The sequence below is a fragment of the Heptranchias perlo genome, chromosome 1, assembly GCF_035084215.1.
Source record: "Heptranchias perlo isolate sHepPer1 chromosome 1, sHepPer1.hap1, whole genome shotgun sequence".
Lineage (NCBI taxonomy): Eukaryota > Metazoa > Chordata > Chondrichthyes > Hexanchiformes > Hexanchidae > Heptranchias > Heptranchias perlo.
The window spans coordinates 137,914,821-137,930,001 of NC_090325.1; the positions used below are offsets into that span (position 1 = coordinate 137,914,821).

At 44.9% G+C, this 15,181-nt stretch overlaps 1 protein-coding gene across 6 annotated transcripts in view; it reads right to left on the reverse strand.

Annotated features, from left to right (window-relative positions):
- slc2a9l2 (solute carrier family 2 member 9, like 2) overlaps window positions 1-15,181 on the reverse strand; it is a 396,296-nt gene that overhangs the window by 188,131 nt on the left and 192,984 nt on the right. For all 6 annotated transcript variants that reach the window (XM_067991508.1, XM_067991516.1, XM_067991523.1 and 3 more), the window contains exon 7: window positions 2,833-2,965. In XM_067991508.1, coding sequence (XP_067847609.1) covers window positions 2,833-2,965 — 133 coding nt within the window. The remainder of the gene's footprint in view (window positions 1-2,832; window positions 2,966-15,181) is intronic.

The window sequence follows — 15,181 nt, forward strand, 5'->3', positions numbered from 1 at the left end:
CGCGAGAGGCAAGAATTGGAGGAGCACAAAGATCATGGAGGATTGTAGGGCTGGAGGAGAGGGGCGCGGGGATTTGAAAACAAGGATGAGAATTTTAAAATCGAGGTGTTCCCGGACCGGGAGCCAATGTAGGTCAACGAGCACAGGGATGATGAGTGAACGGGACTTGGTGCGAGTTAGGATACAGGCAGTAGAGTTTTGGATGAGCTCAAGCTTATGGAGAGTGGAAAATGGGAGGCCAGCCAGGAGAACATTGGAATAGTCGAGTCTAGAGGCTACAATGCATGGATGAGGGTTTCAGCAACAGATGAGCTGAGGCAGGGGCGGAGACAGGCGATGTTACGGAGGTGGAAGTAGGCGGTCTTGGTGATGGAGTGGATATGTGGTCGGAAGCTCGTCTCAGGGTCAAATAGGACGACAAGGTTGCGAACGGTCTGGTTCAGCCTCAGACATTGTCCAGGGAGAGGGATGGAGTCGGTGGCGAGGGAATGGAGTTTGCAGCGGGGGCCAAAGACAATAGCTTTGGTCTTCCCAATATTTAGTTGGAGGAAATTTTTGCTCATCCTGTCGGACGAGCAATGTGACAAATGAGAGACAGTGGAGAAGTTGAGAGAGACGGTAGTGAGGTAGAGCTGGGCGTCGTCAGCGTACATGTGGAATCTAATTTTGTGTTTTCGGATGATGTCGTGAAGGGGCAGCATGTAGATGAGAAATAGGAGGGGGCAATAGATAGATTCTTGGGGGACTCTAGAGGTAATAGTGTGGGAGTGGGAAGAGAAGCCATTGCAGGTGATTCTCTGGCTACGACTGGATAGATAAGAATGGAACCAGGTGAGCGCAGTCCCACCCAGCTGGACGATGGAGGAGAGGCGTTGGAGGAGAATGGTGTGGTCAACCGTGACAAAGGCTGCAGACAGGTCGTGAACATTGAGGAGCGATAGTTTACCGCGGTCGCAGTCACATAGAATGTTATTTGTGACTCTGATAAGGACCGATTCAGTGCTGTGACAGGGGCGGAAACCTGATTGGAGAGGTTCAAACATGAAGATGTAGGAAAGATGTGCACGGATTTGGGAGGTGACAACACGTTCAAGGAATTTGGAGAGGAAAGAGTGGTTGGAGATGGGGCGGTTGTTTGCTAGGACAGGGGGTCAAGAGTGGGTTTTTTGAGGAGGGGGTTGATGACGGCAGATTTGAAAGGGAGGGGGATAGTACCAGAGGAAATGGATCAGTTAACAATATCAGCTACCATGGGGGGCAGGAAGGTTGGATGGTCAACAGTTAAGTGGGAATTGGGTCGAGAGTGCAGGAAGTGGGTCTTGTGGACAAGATGAGGTCGGAGAGAGCATGAGGAGAGATTGGAGAGAAACTGGAGAAAGGTGTGAGTCCAGGGCTATGGTAACGGGTAACCTTGGGGGAAGTTTGAGTTGGTGGGCTAGGGGAAGGGAGGGATGCGGTAGAGATAGCTGAATGGATGGTCTCAATCTTAGAGACAAAGAAGACCATTTATCCCTTGCACGTTGTTGGAGGTGAGGGTGGAGAGAGCAGGGGAGAGGGGTTTAAGAAGATGGTTGGTAGTAGAAAAGAGAAGCTGGAGGTTATCTGTGCATTCCAGGATGATCCTGGAATAGTTAGCACTTTTGGCAGAGGAGAGCAGGATCCAATAATGCTTTATGGGGTCCAGCCAGATCTGGCGATGAATGGCTAAACCAGTTGTCCACCATAAACGTTCAAGTCTGCACGTAAACATGATTTCCAACACACTTCTGGTGAAGTAACCTGGCAGAGTGGGAGCAGCTCCAACGAATTTCCCAGCTATAGTGCTTTACCAGCAGCTTGTAGATTGCAGGCACTGCCACCGGAAACTGGGCCAAAAATGTTAATTCCCCTGAATCTGAAAGATCGGCCAAGGTCGGCGGCAGATCTTTGTGACAGATGGAGGTCCAGCCATGATGGAGATGTGCTCCAATTCTGCAAAAGTAGCAAATCTGGACCCACATCTTTAAGCAAATTAGTGCAGTAGAATTTTATCTATTAATTTAAAACCATAAATGCCACGAGGAGAAGATCAGAAAGAGGGAAGTGGGAGACCAGCGCTCAAGAGTCCAAACGATTGGGTTTAGATATTCAAAAGTTTTTGTTGGTTGCCATGAACTTTGATCTACCAAGACTACACTTTTTTTCCCTTTGCTTTTCTGTCTCTCCTTCTTTAACTCTCCTCTTCCTTCCCTCTTCTCCCTCTGTACCTCTACATTCACCCATTCTTTTTTGTGTTTCCTACCGATTGTATAAATGTATACTTCCCCTTCGATCAAAATGGGGGGAAATTGGGAGGAAATTCAGGCCACAGTATCCATTATCACTTACTTCAAGTCTTGTGCCATCTTGCAGTGATACACTGAGATATTTCACTCCATCTTGAATCTGCGTTCTGTGTTCCACTGCTCTGAGATTACTACTCCGCACTTTTAACTCATGGGGACAAGTTGAGAGAACATAGAGTTCTAAAATTCCTACGCATTGTTCTCCCCCAGAAAACGAAATTGAAATCACCCACTTGAGATTCTGTACAATGTTCTTAAGTGCTGGAAACCAACTATTAATAATCAGGACTCAGAACTTCATGTCCTGGGTATCTGTCAACCCATTATGAGTACCGCTGGATGTTAAACATATTGCATATAATTGGTCAGATATGTCATGATGAAGCACTGAAATGTTTCAGAGGCAATTTATTTCTACAAAACTACTGACAATTGAACTTCATGGCTCTTCATGTTAGTTTTTGTGAACGGACTTACCAGGATTATATTTCACTGGCTATGAATTTACCTTTCTTGGCTTTAGAAGCATCATTCTTTTCAAACAGCAAGTACCGAGGGCTTTCGGGAAGAAAGGGCAGAACAGCAAGTTGTACCATAGCTGGAACTGCATTTAGTCCAAACAGTAAAGGCCAACTGGACTCCTTGAAAAGATGGAAAATATAACCAGCATTACACTCAAAAGAATACTTTATGCACCACTCACTTTTCCAACTGTCTAGAAATATGTGCCACGATGGCAGAGGTCAGATGAGAACCCACTATCACATCACATCACTCACGCACACACATGTTGTCATTATAAACAAAAATGAAACAAGGCACATCTGGCCTTTCTTCTCCTGGCCCCCCAGCAACAAAAGGATTATCAAACACATTTCAAAGGCAAAGCTATTTTAATGAAATGAAAATAAAGTGCAATGTATTAATCATCTGCTCGAACCCGCCAGTGATGACCATTCTGGATCCTGTAGGGTCAACAGGAGAGCACCTAGTTAACATGGAGCCAGTGGCTGCTTGTGCCACTACAGACACAGCTCCAACATCCGCCTGTCCCAAGCAGCTGGAAAATCCAATGCCTGACTGCCAGTTGGGGGAAAGCATTGCCCAGACTCCCCCCACCCTCCCTCCATAACATATAGTGCCCCTCCTCACTCCCCTGTGCAATCCAATTTTTTTAACATTTTTATTTTCTCCAGGGCTCCAGACCAATCCCCTCAACTTGACCCCCGCAGTGAGGCCCACTTGTGCCCATCTGGAGGCCGATATGCGTCAGCTCACTCAGTGTACTAGCACCCAGTAACAGGACGGGTCCCTACAGAGCCAGAGAATTGGGAGCTCCTAGTCTCCAGCCCCACCCCTGCGGCTGTCCCCCGACATCATTGGCTTTATTATTGGGGTAAATGAGTTTCTGCCCCTTACCAGACTGACTGGAAAATCCTGAAATCGATGGGACCTGGCACAACCGGATCCCTGCCATTTTCCAGCAGGTTCTGTTGGACTCCCACCAGAGTCACAGCAGAAGTGGAACATCTGAGGTAATTCGAGGCCTGTATATTTTGGTGCTGTGCTGATGTGGGCCCTGATATGTCACAATGTATCAAGAGGCTATTCGATTCTATTCAACAATAGGTATTCATTTCTTATTATAAATGACATTCCAATGTACTTTTTTTTTATCAGCACGCTATAGTTGCCGAGAGTTTGTCAGAGAGAAGTTGTCTTGCATTATGCGGCACAGCTGCAATGCCTATTCTGTAATAAGAAATATTTTTCATTCATTCCTTCAAGGAGTGGAATATTGTGCATTGCAGTGTTTACAGTGGTTACAGCAGGTGTGCTGCTTTAACAAAGAAAAGATGGGCTCACTGCTGTCTAGATGCCCCATTAATCAAATCCAACACCTACTTTGTGGTGCTTTTGCCATCGCAAACATCTTCTCGCTGCAAGGCACAAGGCAATTTTCCCCCAGAGTACGGAATAAACTTGTTAGTTTTGTTCTGTACTTTGGATTGTGGTTACAGTGATCTTAGATTTATATCATATCAGTTCATGATTCTTCATTGGAGACACCAGACATGACTAGTTAGTTACTATAACCACAAACTAGTTACGTATAATGCAGAATCAATAACATTACATACTATGTTACATACTTTATCTTCAGAGAACTTTCCATTAAGTGTCACCTAATCAATCTTCTTTTACTCTGTCCATTCTTGGTTGTATCCTGCGCTATGGCCTTTCACCTTAAAGATGAAATCAAGGCTCAAAGCATCATCTACTCCAGGTTGTTCCTCCCATGACTACAGAACTGTAGCATTCCTTTCCTCCCTCAGCCTTCCCTTCCTCTGTAATCTTCAGGCCTTTAAAGGTCAGGCTTGATGTCACATAACCACTACTTACTGATTTACTTTGTCTTCTCTTTATCTTTTTCAGCCTTGATGGTGTCTTGCACCCTTTACTTTTGTTTCTCAATATGGAAAAGTAGCTCAAGTGACATTAATGATTTGCTTTTTGTGAACAGAATGGTAGTCTGTAGAAGGCTTGATTGCATGTAAACTAGCAGAAAGCCAACAAATTTAGAGTCAATTTAACCCAAACTACTCAAGGACCTAATTTCGCTTTGACAAGAAATCAATGGTAAAAAAAACAATAACATTTTCAGGTGGCACAATGATTTACTTCTAACCTGACGGGTCTACCTATCTTCTCCTATTGTACAAGCTCCGGGGCTCAAAAACAGAAAAATAAAAATCTATATTTTTAAATTAGTCAAGCTATCCAGCCATTAGGAGAACAGAGTCTGAGAAAAACAACTATCAATTGCTTAGGGAAACTAATGAGTAAATGCGTTAGGGATTGAAAATGATTGCCTATGCTGATATTTCAGCTTGCTGCAGAATTTCATCATGCGCTTTGCAATGTGCTTTAGTCCACTGTTACACTAAATATTAACTTGCATTTCAGTAAGACAATGGAAGCACAAATCAGTTTGCTTTCAGTATAAAAAGAAAACTTGCTTGCGACAATTTTGCCCATTAGCACACTTAAGAAAAATACATAAGCATAACAGCTATTTTATAGGCAGACCACGAGCCTTAAAACCATTGCTGCAATTTCTGAACATATAGGGGGAAAAATTGGATAAGGGCAGTTTTTGGGCGCAGGTAGCGTGATGCGCTTATACCCTGCACCCAATGGCCCCTGTGCAGGCAGGACACAAGTTTCAGATAGCCCGAGGATTCACCTGTAATCACCATTCCGGGCCCTGCGCGTGGAATCAATGCAATTCACACTTTCCACCACCAGGGGAACCTCAATCTCCTAAAGGGAGGATGTTTCTTAGAAATCTCTTAAAGGTAGCTGGTACCAGTTATTTGCTGAAAATAACAGCCTATTGTCTGAACGGAGATCAGACATCGCACACATAAAACACAGATGCAGGACCCATCCCTATGTTGATACACTGATGAGTTATGTTAAAACATTGAATAAAGGCTGCGCACTACTAAATCCCACATCCTCTAATCTGCGTGCCAGACCTCATCAATCTGCCGATCTGAGTTGGTACCAGGCCTGCGAGAGTGCATGCACCAAGGTTCTCTGCTGATGCACTAGCAGCCTTGGTGCAAGAAGTGGACGGAAGGAGGGACATCCTATATCCACGGGGAGGGGGCAAGAGGCCCTCCAGACACATACCCAAAAGGCAGTGGGAGGCAGCGGGGGATGAAGTCAATGCCAGGCGCACAGCATCATGAACATGGATGCAGTGCAGGAAGAAGTTCAATGCTTTGATATGAGTGGTCAAGGTGAGTGAGGTCAACTGTCAAGTGGCGTCTCCTACCAACTGCACCACACACTACACACATCCCCCACATACCAACAAACTCTTTCCATCAGTACTCAACTCTTCCAATCAGATGCTTCCTCTCACCCTTACACATTACCACTGTTGCAAGCCGCCCACCCACAACTCACAGGCCACACACACTGGAAGCTATTCAACCATGACAGGCACATCACCCAGGCATATGTCCCGCTTTCTTGCAGGAGAAGGTGGCGCATATTAGGAGGCAGCAAGTGGCAGTGGCATTTAGCCCTTCAAGCTTGTTCCACCATTCAATGAGATCATGGTTGACCTGTGACCTAACTCCATATACCAGCCTTAGCCCCATATCCCTTAATACCCTTGGTTCACGGAAAACTATCAATCTCAGATTTAACTTTCACAAGTGAGCTAACATCAACTGCCATCTGCAGAAGAGCGTTCCAAACGTCTCCCACCCTTTGCATGTAGAAGCATTTCCTGACTTCACTCCTGCACATCCTGGCTCTAAATGTTAGGCTATGTCCCCGCATCCTAGTATTCAAGTCTAGGAGACCTCCAAAAACAGTTACAAATGTCTCGGCAGCCAGAAGCAATAATCCAGCCACTAACTTGTAAATCCTGTATGGTCCCTTTAAATAGCACTGCTGGGGGGTCCTCCAGGCACTCTAAGACACGTTCAGATGGTCGGGGTTAAGACTTTGCATTGAGTTGAGCGTTAGTTTCCAAAATGGTGCCTATCACTTTAAATCAGCGTTGCACATTGATTAAAGCCATTTTCTCCCTACTTTACATGATTCCAGCGTTCGTCATCTGCGCCTAACTCCCATACCAAGATGGCATCCGGAGCACGTCACGCTGCAAACGTGCGTGCGCATCCAAGACGCCATCTTGGATGTCAGAGAGGCCGTGTAGCGCCAAAAGAACAGATGCTACAGGGCCCAATTTAGCGCCCATAACATTTTATATTTTAACTAAATTCCGTAATCTTGCACTAGTCAGTCAGGCTACAGTAATATTGCTAGAATAAATTCCAATTATTCTTTAATGATATCAACCAGGAAATTTACACAGAAATTGAACTCTAAACAGCTTGGCCCCAAATTTCCACGCCCTTTTCTGTGTACTTTCACTGTAAGATCGGGGCATTACCTTTTCTTTTGCCAGTAAATGGGGCATTTCCACTGGTTTTCCACCCCCAAATTCGATCCCCTGAATTCCCTTGCCATTTTTGGGTTTTCCTTCAAACCAGCTACTGAGTCCCAAGTGAGCTCATTACAATATCTGTAAATAAGGGCCAAAAGCGCTGCAGCCCCGAATATCCTGGTTTTACACTTGCAGTGCACTTGGGGTAAGTTAGAATGACAAATTTAAGGCGCAGCTGTTGCCAGGATCAGTTGAGGTGGAACTGAGCAGTTTATGAGCCTAAAGAGTGCAGACAGCTTGATTACCAATTTTTGGACCAATTTATTTGGCATTCTGCCAACACAGCCTTCAACTTGCTCCTCACAGCTTCTGGGAGTCTGAGGCCACTGGGAAATTTTGACTTCCCCACCTCCATCCAGTGAAGATTTCTCAGGAGCAGGTATGACATTCCCTATGGGCCCCCACAACTCTATGTGATCAAGACTTGTTTATTTTACACAATAGGCATTACCACAAAAATCCGTTCCTCCTGTCTCTAATTCTTACCCCTTTTTTGTCAGATAACTCACTTGTTCTCGTCCTACGAGGTGTTCCCTGAGTGAGATGAGGTTGTGTCGTTAGGTTGCCGGGAATGGTTCCCCTGGAGGCTTAGAGACCTGAGGGGGCTTTCACCTCAGGCTAACTTCTTTCACAGAGGAACCTGCTTTTGGCAGCTTTTCTATTGCAGTGGCAAGGGGTGCCATGTCTGGAGCTCCCTCATGTGAAGGCACTGGATGAGGCCTGAAGGAATCAGGCTCACTGCCACTCTCCGAAGAGAGAGCAACATCTGTGCCCACTCCATGCAGCGCACTGGTGTAGAGTACAGACTCAGAGGTGCTACCGGTCAGCGTCATCACAGAACGAAAAGACCCAATGAGCTCTTACAAACCCTGTACCATTGCAATCTGCATATATCATCCCTTACATTTTATGGGGGTGAATTTCCACACAGTGAGCTGTGCTGCAGTTCCGCCTATGGATAATGCTTTGTGCCCGCTAGTGGTCAGGAGAAGTATTTACATCTATTGCAGCATTGAGCTACCACTCTGGAAGGCGCCAATATCCTTACATGCTTTTACTGGCGTCTTGATGCTGCAGCAATCTCCTGGGCTTTTACTGTCTCCAGGCTGTAGAGCAGATCATCAGAAACTTCCTGCAATGTGTTGCAGATACAGGTAGTAGACAACTTCCATTTATCCATCATCTCAACCATAGGTGTGGAAACCATCTCCACTGTCTCCATGAGATCTATGCTGCCTAATCATTGTACTTTTGAATACTGGACCCCTGAGATCTGCGTCCCCATACTCCTCAGCCAATATTAGTCACCTCTCTAATCCCTCGATGCAAGAATGGCCCTCTCCCTTTCTTCCACTCCCAGATCTTCATTCTCACTATCTCTCAGTGCTTCACCTGGTGACGGTCCTTCTGATGCACATGCATCCAATGATGATGAGAATTGGAGGTGTTTTGTTCCTTTAAGTAAAGTGTCCTTCAAGGCTAGCAGTAGTCCTTGTGGCAGGCAAAATGAGTTGAGACACTGGCTGCTGAATGTAAATAATAATTTGAAGAGATTTGCTCTTTGCATTAATGAGTTCCCTTCACACCCAGGTGCTAACGGAGAAAGAGTACAAGGTCAGGTGGTGAATGAAGGTTCTATTAGTGGTAGAAGATGTGTATTGGCAAGGGTGACTTGATTTACCTTGGCTGTCCTTGTGAGGCCATTGAACCTCTTCCTGCACTGTGTGGCAGTTCTTGGGTTGGTGGAGGCTGCATTGATTGCCTCTGCTACCTACCTCCAGATAGCCTTGACCACCCTCATACAGGGCTTCTTTCCTTTAGTGCCCATGAAACAGGCCCACCTTGCCCTCACTTCTGCCAGGAATACCCCCACAGATACATCTGAAAACCTCGGTGCCCTTGTTGCTGCTACCATGCCCGACACTGCTGCTCCCTCTGCCATTTTGCAGTATCTGGAGCTATAAGTGCAAGGTCCTCTTTAAACTGGTTTCAGCCTTTTAAATGCTGCACAGGACCGTATTCTCCTCCCTGCCAGAGGCGGTAATCCATTGAAGGGCGGTCTTCTGGACTTCAAACTGCCCTTCGTGGCTAATGAGGGTTTGTGGCAGTTTCATACTGGCTAGCTTCAGATCACCCTGCCACAAATCCACCAACAGGAGGAGAATCCAGGCCATGCATTCCTTACAAGGACTGTTATGCAGCACTTGGGAACAACAGTCCTCGTTGAATTTCTCATCCCTGGCCCAAGGTTACTGAGGCGAAATGTAATGTCACTATAACTGGGAACAACTGATTCACAGGAGTCTCTTTTTACCACTCTAGGACATAAGAACATAAGAACATAAGAAATTGGAGCAGGAGTAGGCCAATCGGCCCCTCGAGCCTGCTCCGCCATTCAATAAGATCATGGCTGATCTGATCCCAACCACAAATCTAAAGAACACAAGAAGTCGGAGCAGGACCCGGCCACATAGCCCCTGGGCCCTCTCCGCCACCCACAGGGCATTGACCGATCCGAACTCAGCTTCATGTCCAATTTCCTGCCCGCTCCCCATAACCCCTAATTCCCTTTACTTCCAGGAAACTGTCTATTTCTGTTTTAAATTTATCTAATGATGTAGCTACACTTTTCCCCTGATGTTTGTACTAGATGATTTCAATTCTTCCCAACCCCAATATACCTTGCGGTATTCCATTTTAACTAATCAGAATTAAATGTTCTCATATCTGCGTGTATCATCCCTTACATTTTATGAGGGTAAATTTCTACATGGTGAGCTGCGCTGCATTTACGTCAATGGATATAGCTTTGCGCCCACTACTGGTCAGGGGAAGTATTTACACGAGGAAGGGTTCCTCGGTCAACTCATTTGCGTACCTAGTGGAGTCGTGATTGGCCTGTAAAATAGGTGTAAGCTGCTGGAGTGCATGGAAACTAAAGTGGAGCCTTCAAAAGGACAGATCAGCAGCAGAGTGGGGGACAACCAGGTAAGGAAGGAGCAGTGCTTGGCTAATTCATTTGCCTCTCTGATAACTTCACTGTATGATTAAAGATTCATCAGTACTTTTCAAGAATGTCTACTGCAGGACTCTCTGGGGCAAGCAGCCAAACAAGGCAGGAGGACGTGGCACCCAGGCACAGAAGAAGAACACGGAATTGAAAGGGGGTTGGAGTACAAGAGTAAGGAAGTCTTACTACAATTAATACCAACCATGGCTAACTAAGGAAGTTAAGGATAGTATCAAGTTAAAAGAAAAGGCATAGAACATGGCAAAGATCAGTGGTAAGCCCGAAGATTGGGAAAACTTTAGAAACCAGCAAAGGAGGACTAAAAAAATAATAGAGGGAGAAAATAGATTATGAGAGTAAACTGGCAAGGAATATAAAAACTGACAGTAAGAGCTTTTACAAGTATATAAAAAGGAAGAGAGTAGCTAAAGTAAGTATAGATCCCTTAGAGGATGAGACTGGGGAAATAATAATGGAAAACAAGGAAATGGCAGAGGCATTGAACAGATATTTTGTATCTGTCTTTACAGTAGAAGACACTAAAAGCATATCAATAATCGTAGATATTCAAGGGGCAAAGGGGAGGGAGGATCTAAAAACAATCACTATCACTAGAGAAAAAGTACTAGGTAAACTACTGGGTCTAAAGGCTGACTGGACCTGATGGCTTGCATCCGACGGTCTTAAAGGAAGTGGCTACAGAGATAATGGATGCAATGGTTGTAATCTTCCAAAATTCACTAGGTTCTGGAAAGATTCCAGCAGATTGGAAAACCGTAAACGTAACACCCTTATTCAAGAAAGGAGGGAGACAGAAAGCAGGTAACTATCGACCAGTTAGCCTAACATCTGTCATCAGGAAAATGCTAGAATCGATTATTAAGGAAGTAGTAGCAGGACATTTAGAGACTCAAAATAAAATCAAGGAGAGTCAACATGGCTTTATGAAAGGGAAATCGCGTTTGACAAATTTATTAGAGTTCTTTGAGGAAGTAACGAGCAGGGTGGAGGGGAACCAAAAAGCATTCGATAAGGTGCCACATAAAAGGTTACTGCACAAGGTAAAAGCTTGTGGTGTTGGGGGTAATATATTAACAATGATAGAGGATTGGCTAACTAACAGAAAACAGAGAGTCAGGATATGGGGTCATTTTCAGGATGGCAATCTGTAACTAGTGGGGTGTCGCAGGGATCAGTGCTGGGACCTCAACTATTTACAATCTATATCAATAACCTGGATGAAGGAAGCCAGTGTTCTGTGGCCAAATTTACTGATGATACAAAGATAGGTGGAAATGTAAGTTGGGAGGAGGACACAAAGTGTCTGCAAAGGGATATAGATAGGTTAAGCGAATGGGCAAAAATTTGGTAGATGGCGTATAATGTTGGAAAATGTGAAGTCATCCACTTTGATAGAAAGAATAAAAAAGCAAAATATTATATAAATGGAGAAATACTACAAAATGCTGCGATATAGAGGGATTTGGGTGTCCTCGTACATGAAACACAAAAAGTTAGCATACAGGTGCAGCAGGTAATTGGGAAGGCAAATGGAATATTGGCCTTTATTTCAAGGGGGATGGAGTATAAAAGCAAGGAAGTCTTGCTACAATTGTACAGGGTGCTGGTGAGACCACACCTAGAGTATTGCGTACAGTTTTGGTCCCCTTACTTAAGGAAGGATACATTTGCATTGGAGACGGTTCACGAGGTTGATTCCAGGTATGGAAGGGTTGTCTTATGAGGAAAGATTGAACAGGTTGGGCCTATACTCACTGGAGTTTAGAAGAATGAAGAGATCTTATTGAAGCTTATAAGATTCTGATGGGGTCTTGACAGGGTAAATGCTGAGAGGATGTTTCCCCTCATAGAGTAATTTAGAACTAGGGAGCATAGTCTCAGAATAAGGGGTCACCCATTTAAGATAGAGATGAGGAGAAATTTCTTCTCTCAGAGTGTTGTGAACCTCTGGAATTCTTTGCCCCAAAGAGCAGTGGAAGCTGAGTCATTGAATATATTCAAGACAATTTTTTGAACAGCAAGGGAGTCAAAGGATATGGGCAACAGGCAGGAAAGTGGAGTTGAGGCCAGAATCAGATCAACCATGATCTCAATGAATAGTGGAGTATACTTGAAGGGCCAAATGGCCTACTGCTGCTCCTGACTCTTATGTTCTTTTATTTTCTTATGTTCGAATTGTACAGGGCTTTGGTGAGACCTCACCTGGAGTTCTGCATACAGTTTTGGTCTCCTTATCTAAGGAAGGATATACATGCCTTAGAGGCAGTGCCACAAAGGTTCACTAGATTGATTCCTGGGATGAGAGGGTTGTCCTATGAGGAAAGGTTGAGTAGAATGGACCTATACTCTCTGGAGTTTAGAAGAATGAGAGGTGATCTAATTGAAGCAAACAAGATTCAGAGGGAGCTTGACAGGGTAGATGCTGAGAGGTTGTTTCCCTTGGCTGGAGAGTCTAGAACTAGGGGGCATAGTCTCAGGATAAGGGGTCAGGCATTTAAGACTGAGATGAGGAGGAATTTCTTCGCTCAGAGGGTGGTGAATCTTTGAAATTCTCTACCCCAGAGCTCTGTGGATGCTCAGTCATTGAGTATGTTCAAGGCTGAGATTGATAGATTTTTGGACTATAAGGGAATCAAGGGATATTGAGATTGTGCGGGAAAGTGGAGTTGAGGTCGAAGATCAACCATGATCTGATTGAATGGAGGGGCAGGCTCGAGGGGCTGTAGGGCCTACTCCTGTTCCTATTTGTTACATTCTTATGTTCTTTTCTGACTCAGACCTCCAAGATCTCCTCGAGGAAATTGAATGAAGGAGGCAGAGAGTCCTGGGTATCCATACCTGCAACCCTGCCAGGAATGTCACTTGTACCACCTGGGGAAGTGGCACTGGCACTGAGTGCCAACTCTCACAGCCCTGGGACTGCTAAGCAGTGCTGCAAGAAGCTTAACGAGTCAGCAGGGCAGGGAAGGTAACACATCAGACACTTCTATTTTTTCCTTACCCACCCTTGCCACCAGCACCCTCTTCACCTTCTAAAAGCAACATTTGTACAAATAACCCTTCACAATGCTCTCTGGCTAAGAAGGCCCTAACTTGGGATCATGACTATGGCTACCCAGCTCCCCTTACAGCAATTACTTACATGCCCTAAAATCTCTTCCTCCACTTTACTCCCACTTCCCTGACGCTACCTCTCCCATGCCACTTGGCACACATTCTACAACTGCCAGCCCTCCCCTCATCTACTCTATCATCTTGCAGGATAAATTGGCATACAATGCCTGCAAGAGGCAGGCCACTGGAAGGGGTATCCCCACCGTAAACCCCTCATATCATACAAGGAAACGGCCATGAATCTCATGAGGAGGCAATCTGTTCTTGCTGTGGGAGATGGCACAGTTGGTGACATATTGCCAGTGACAGGTTAGTAACAGAACACCAACACTGGCGTTCTGGCATCTCTGTGAAGCACCGAACAGCCATAACTTTCCACCCATTTCTCTGTCTCCATAATCCCAAGGGGGTAGTATTCACCCATTCTTAGCTTCTATCCTCCTTTCCTTCAGATCCACCACAGCAACTGGGGGCTCAGGAGGAGGTAGATGATGATAAGGAACAACAGAGACTTAACTACCTCCTGGTCAACTACGATGATGACAAGGAGGAGGATGATGAAGAGGGAGATGACGGTGGACTGAAACCTATCCATATGTTTCTGCACTGACCTCCTGGCCCGAGTTCCTCTGCCCCAACTTATCCCATGCGTCAATTGCTTCTACAGTCCCAGGCAATGGCTTAGATACTTTCATGGGGTCATTATCTATGGGAGGTGGGGGAGGCATTGTCAAGCCGTAGCCATCCATTGACCTGATTTTCTTCCCTGAAGATGTCAGGGAGTGTCTTATAAATCTCAGTCTAAGTTACCTTGTGCATTGCAAGTATAACAGCAGGAAACTGGCAGCTGCACTGCCTTTGGACCTCATTAGCATGTATTGAAATTCAAGACTCAGTGTGGATGGTGGGAAGTGCCAAAACACCTGAAGGAACTGGGGAAGAGTTTTAATGGGGGAAAATGGATTGAAATGGCTATTGCCCAATTTTCCTGCTATGAAACTTTTTCCTGCCTCATTAATACGCCACTAACATGCCAAATATGGCAAAGAAATTTACTACCTATGTGTTTCTTATATTTTGCTCATAGTATCACATAAAACAAACCCAATTAAATATAAAATCATTACTGCTGGATTAATTACAAGGCAGTAATGTAATCAAAGGATTCACATCACATTATAAGGTAGGAGATTGAAGCTTGTGCATTTTACACCCTTCAATTGAACCCTGTAATTACATTAAGTGCTAGATGAGAAATCACTCTCTTGTCTCTGTAATAAATATCTGCTTCAATTTTATGTGGGAATTTTATTCTCAAAAATTAATTCTTCTGTTGCTGGGAGCCATTACTGTGCCTCAAAACACCTGGGGTGGAAACTGGATGGGCGTAAAATGGGTGCAACGATGCCTAATTTCGGGAATCACATTCTGCTCCCCAAGGACACCTGAAAGACGTTCAACCTGAAATTGATTTTTCTGGGGGCCCCTGTCATTAGGCCCCTTATAACAATAACTTGCATTTAATTAGCTCCTTTAATGTAGTAAAACATTCCAAAGCACTTCATCGATCACAATCAAACAAAAATTGACACCGAACCAAAGAAGGAGATGTTAGGACAGGTGGCTAAAAGCTTAGTCAAAGAGGTAGGTTTTAAGGAGCGTCTTAATGGAAGAGAGAGG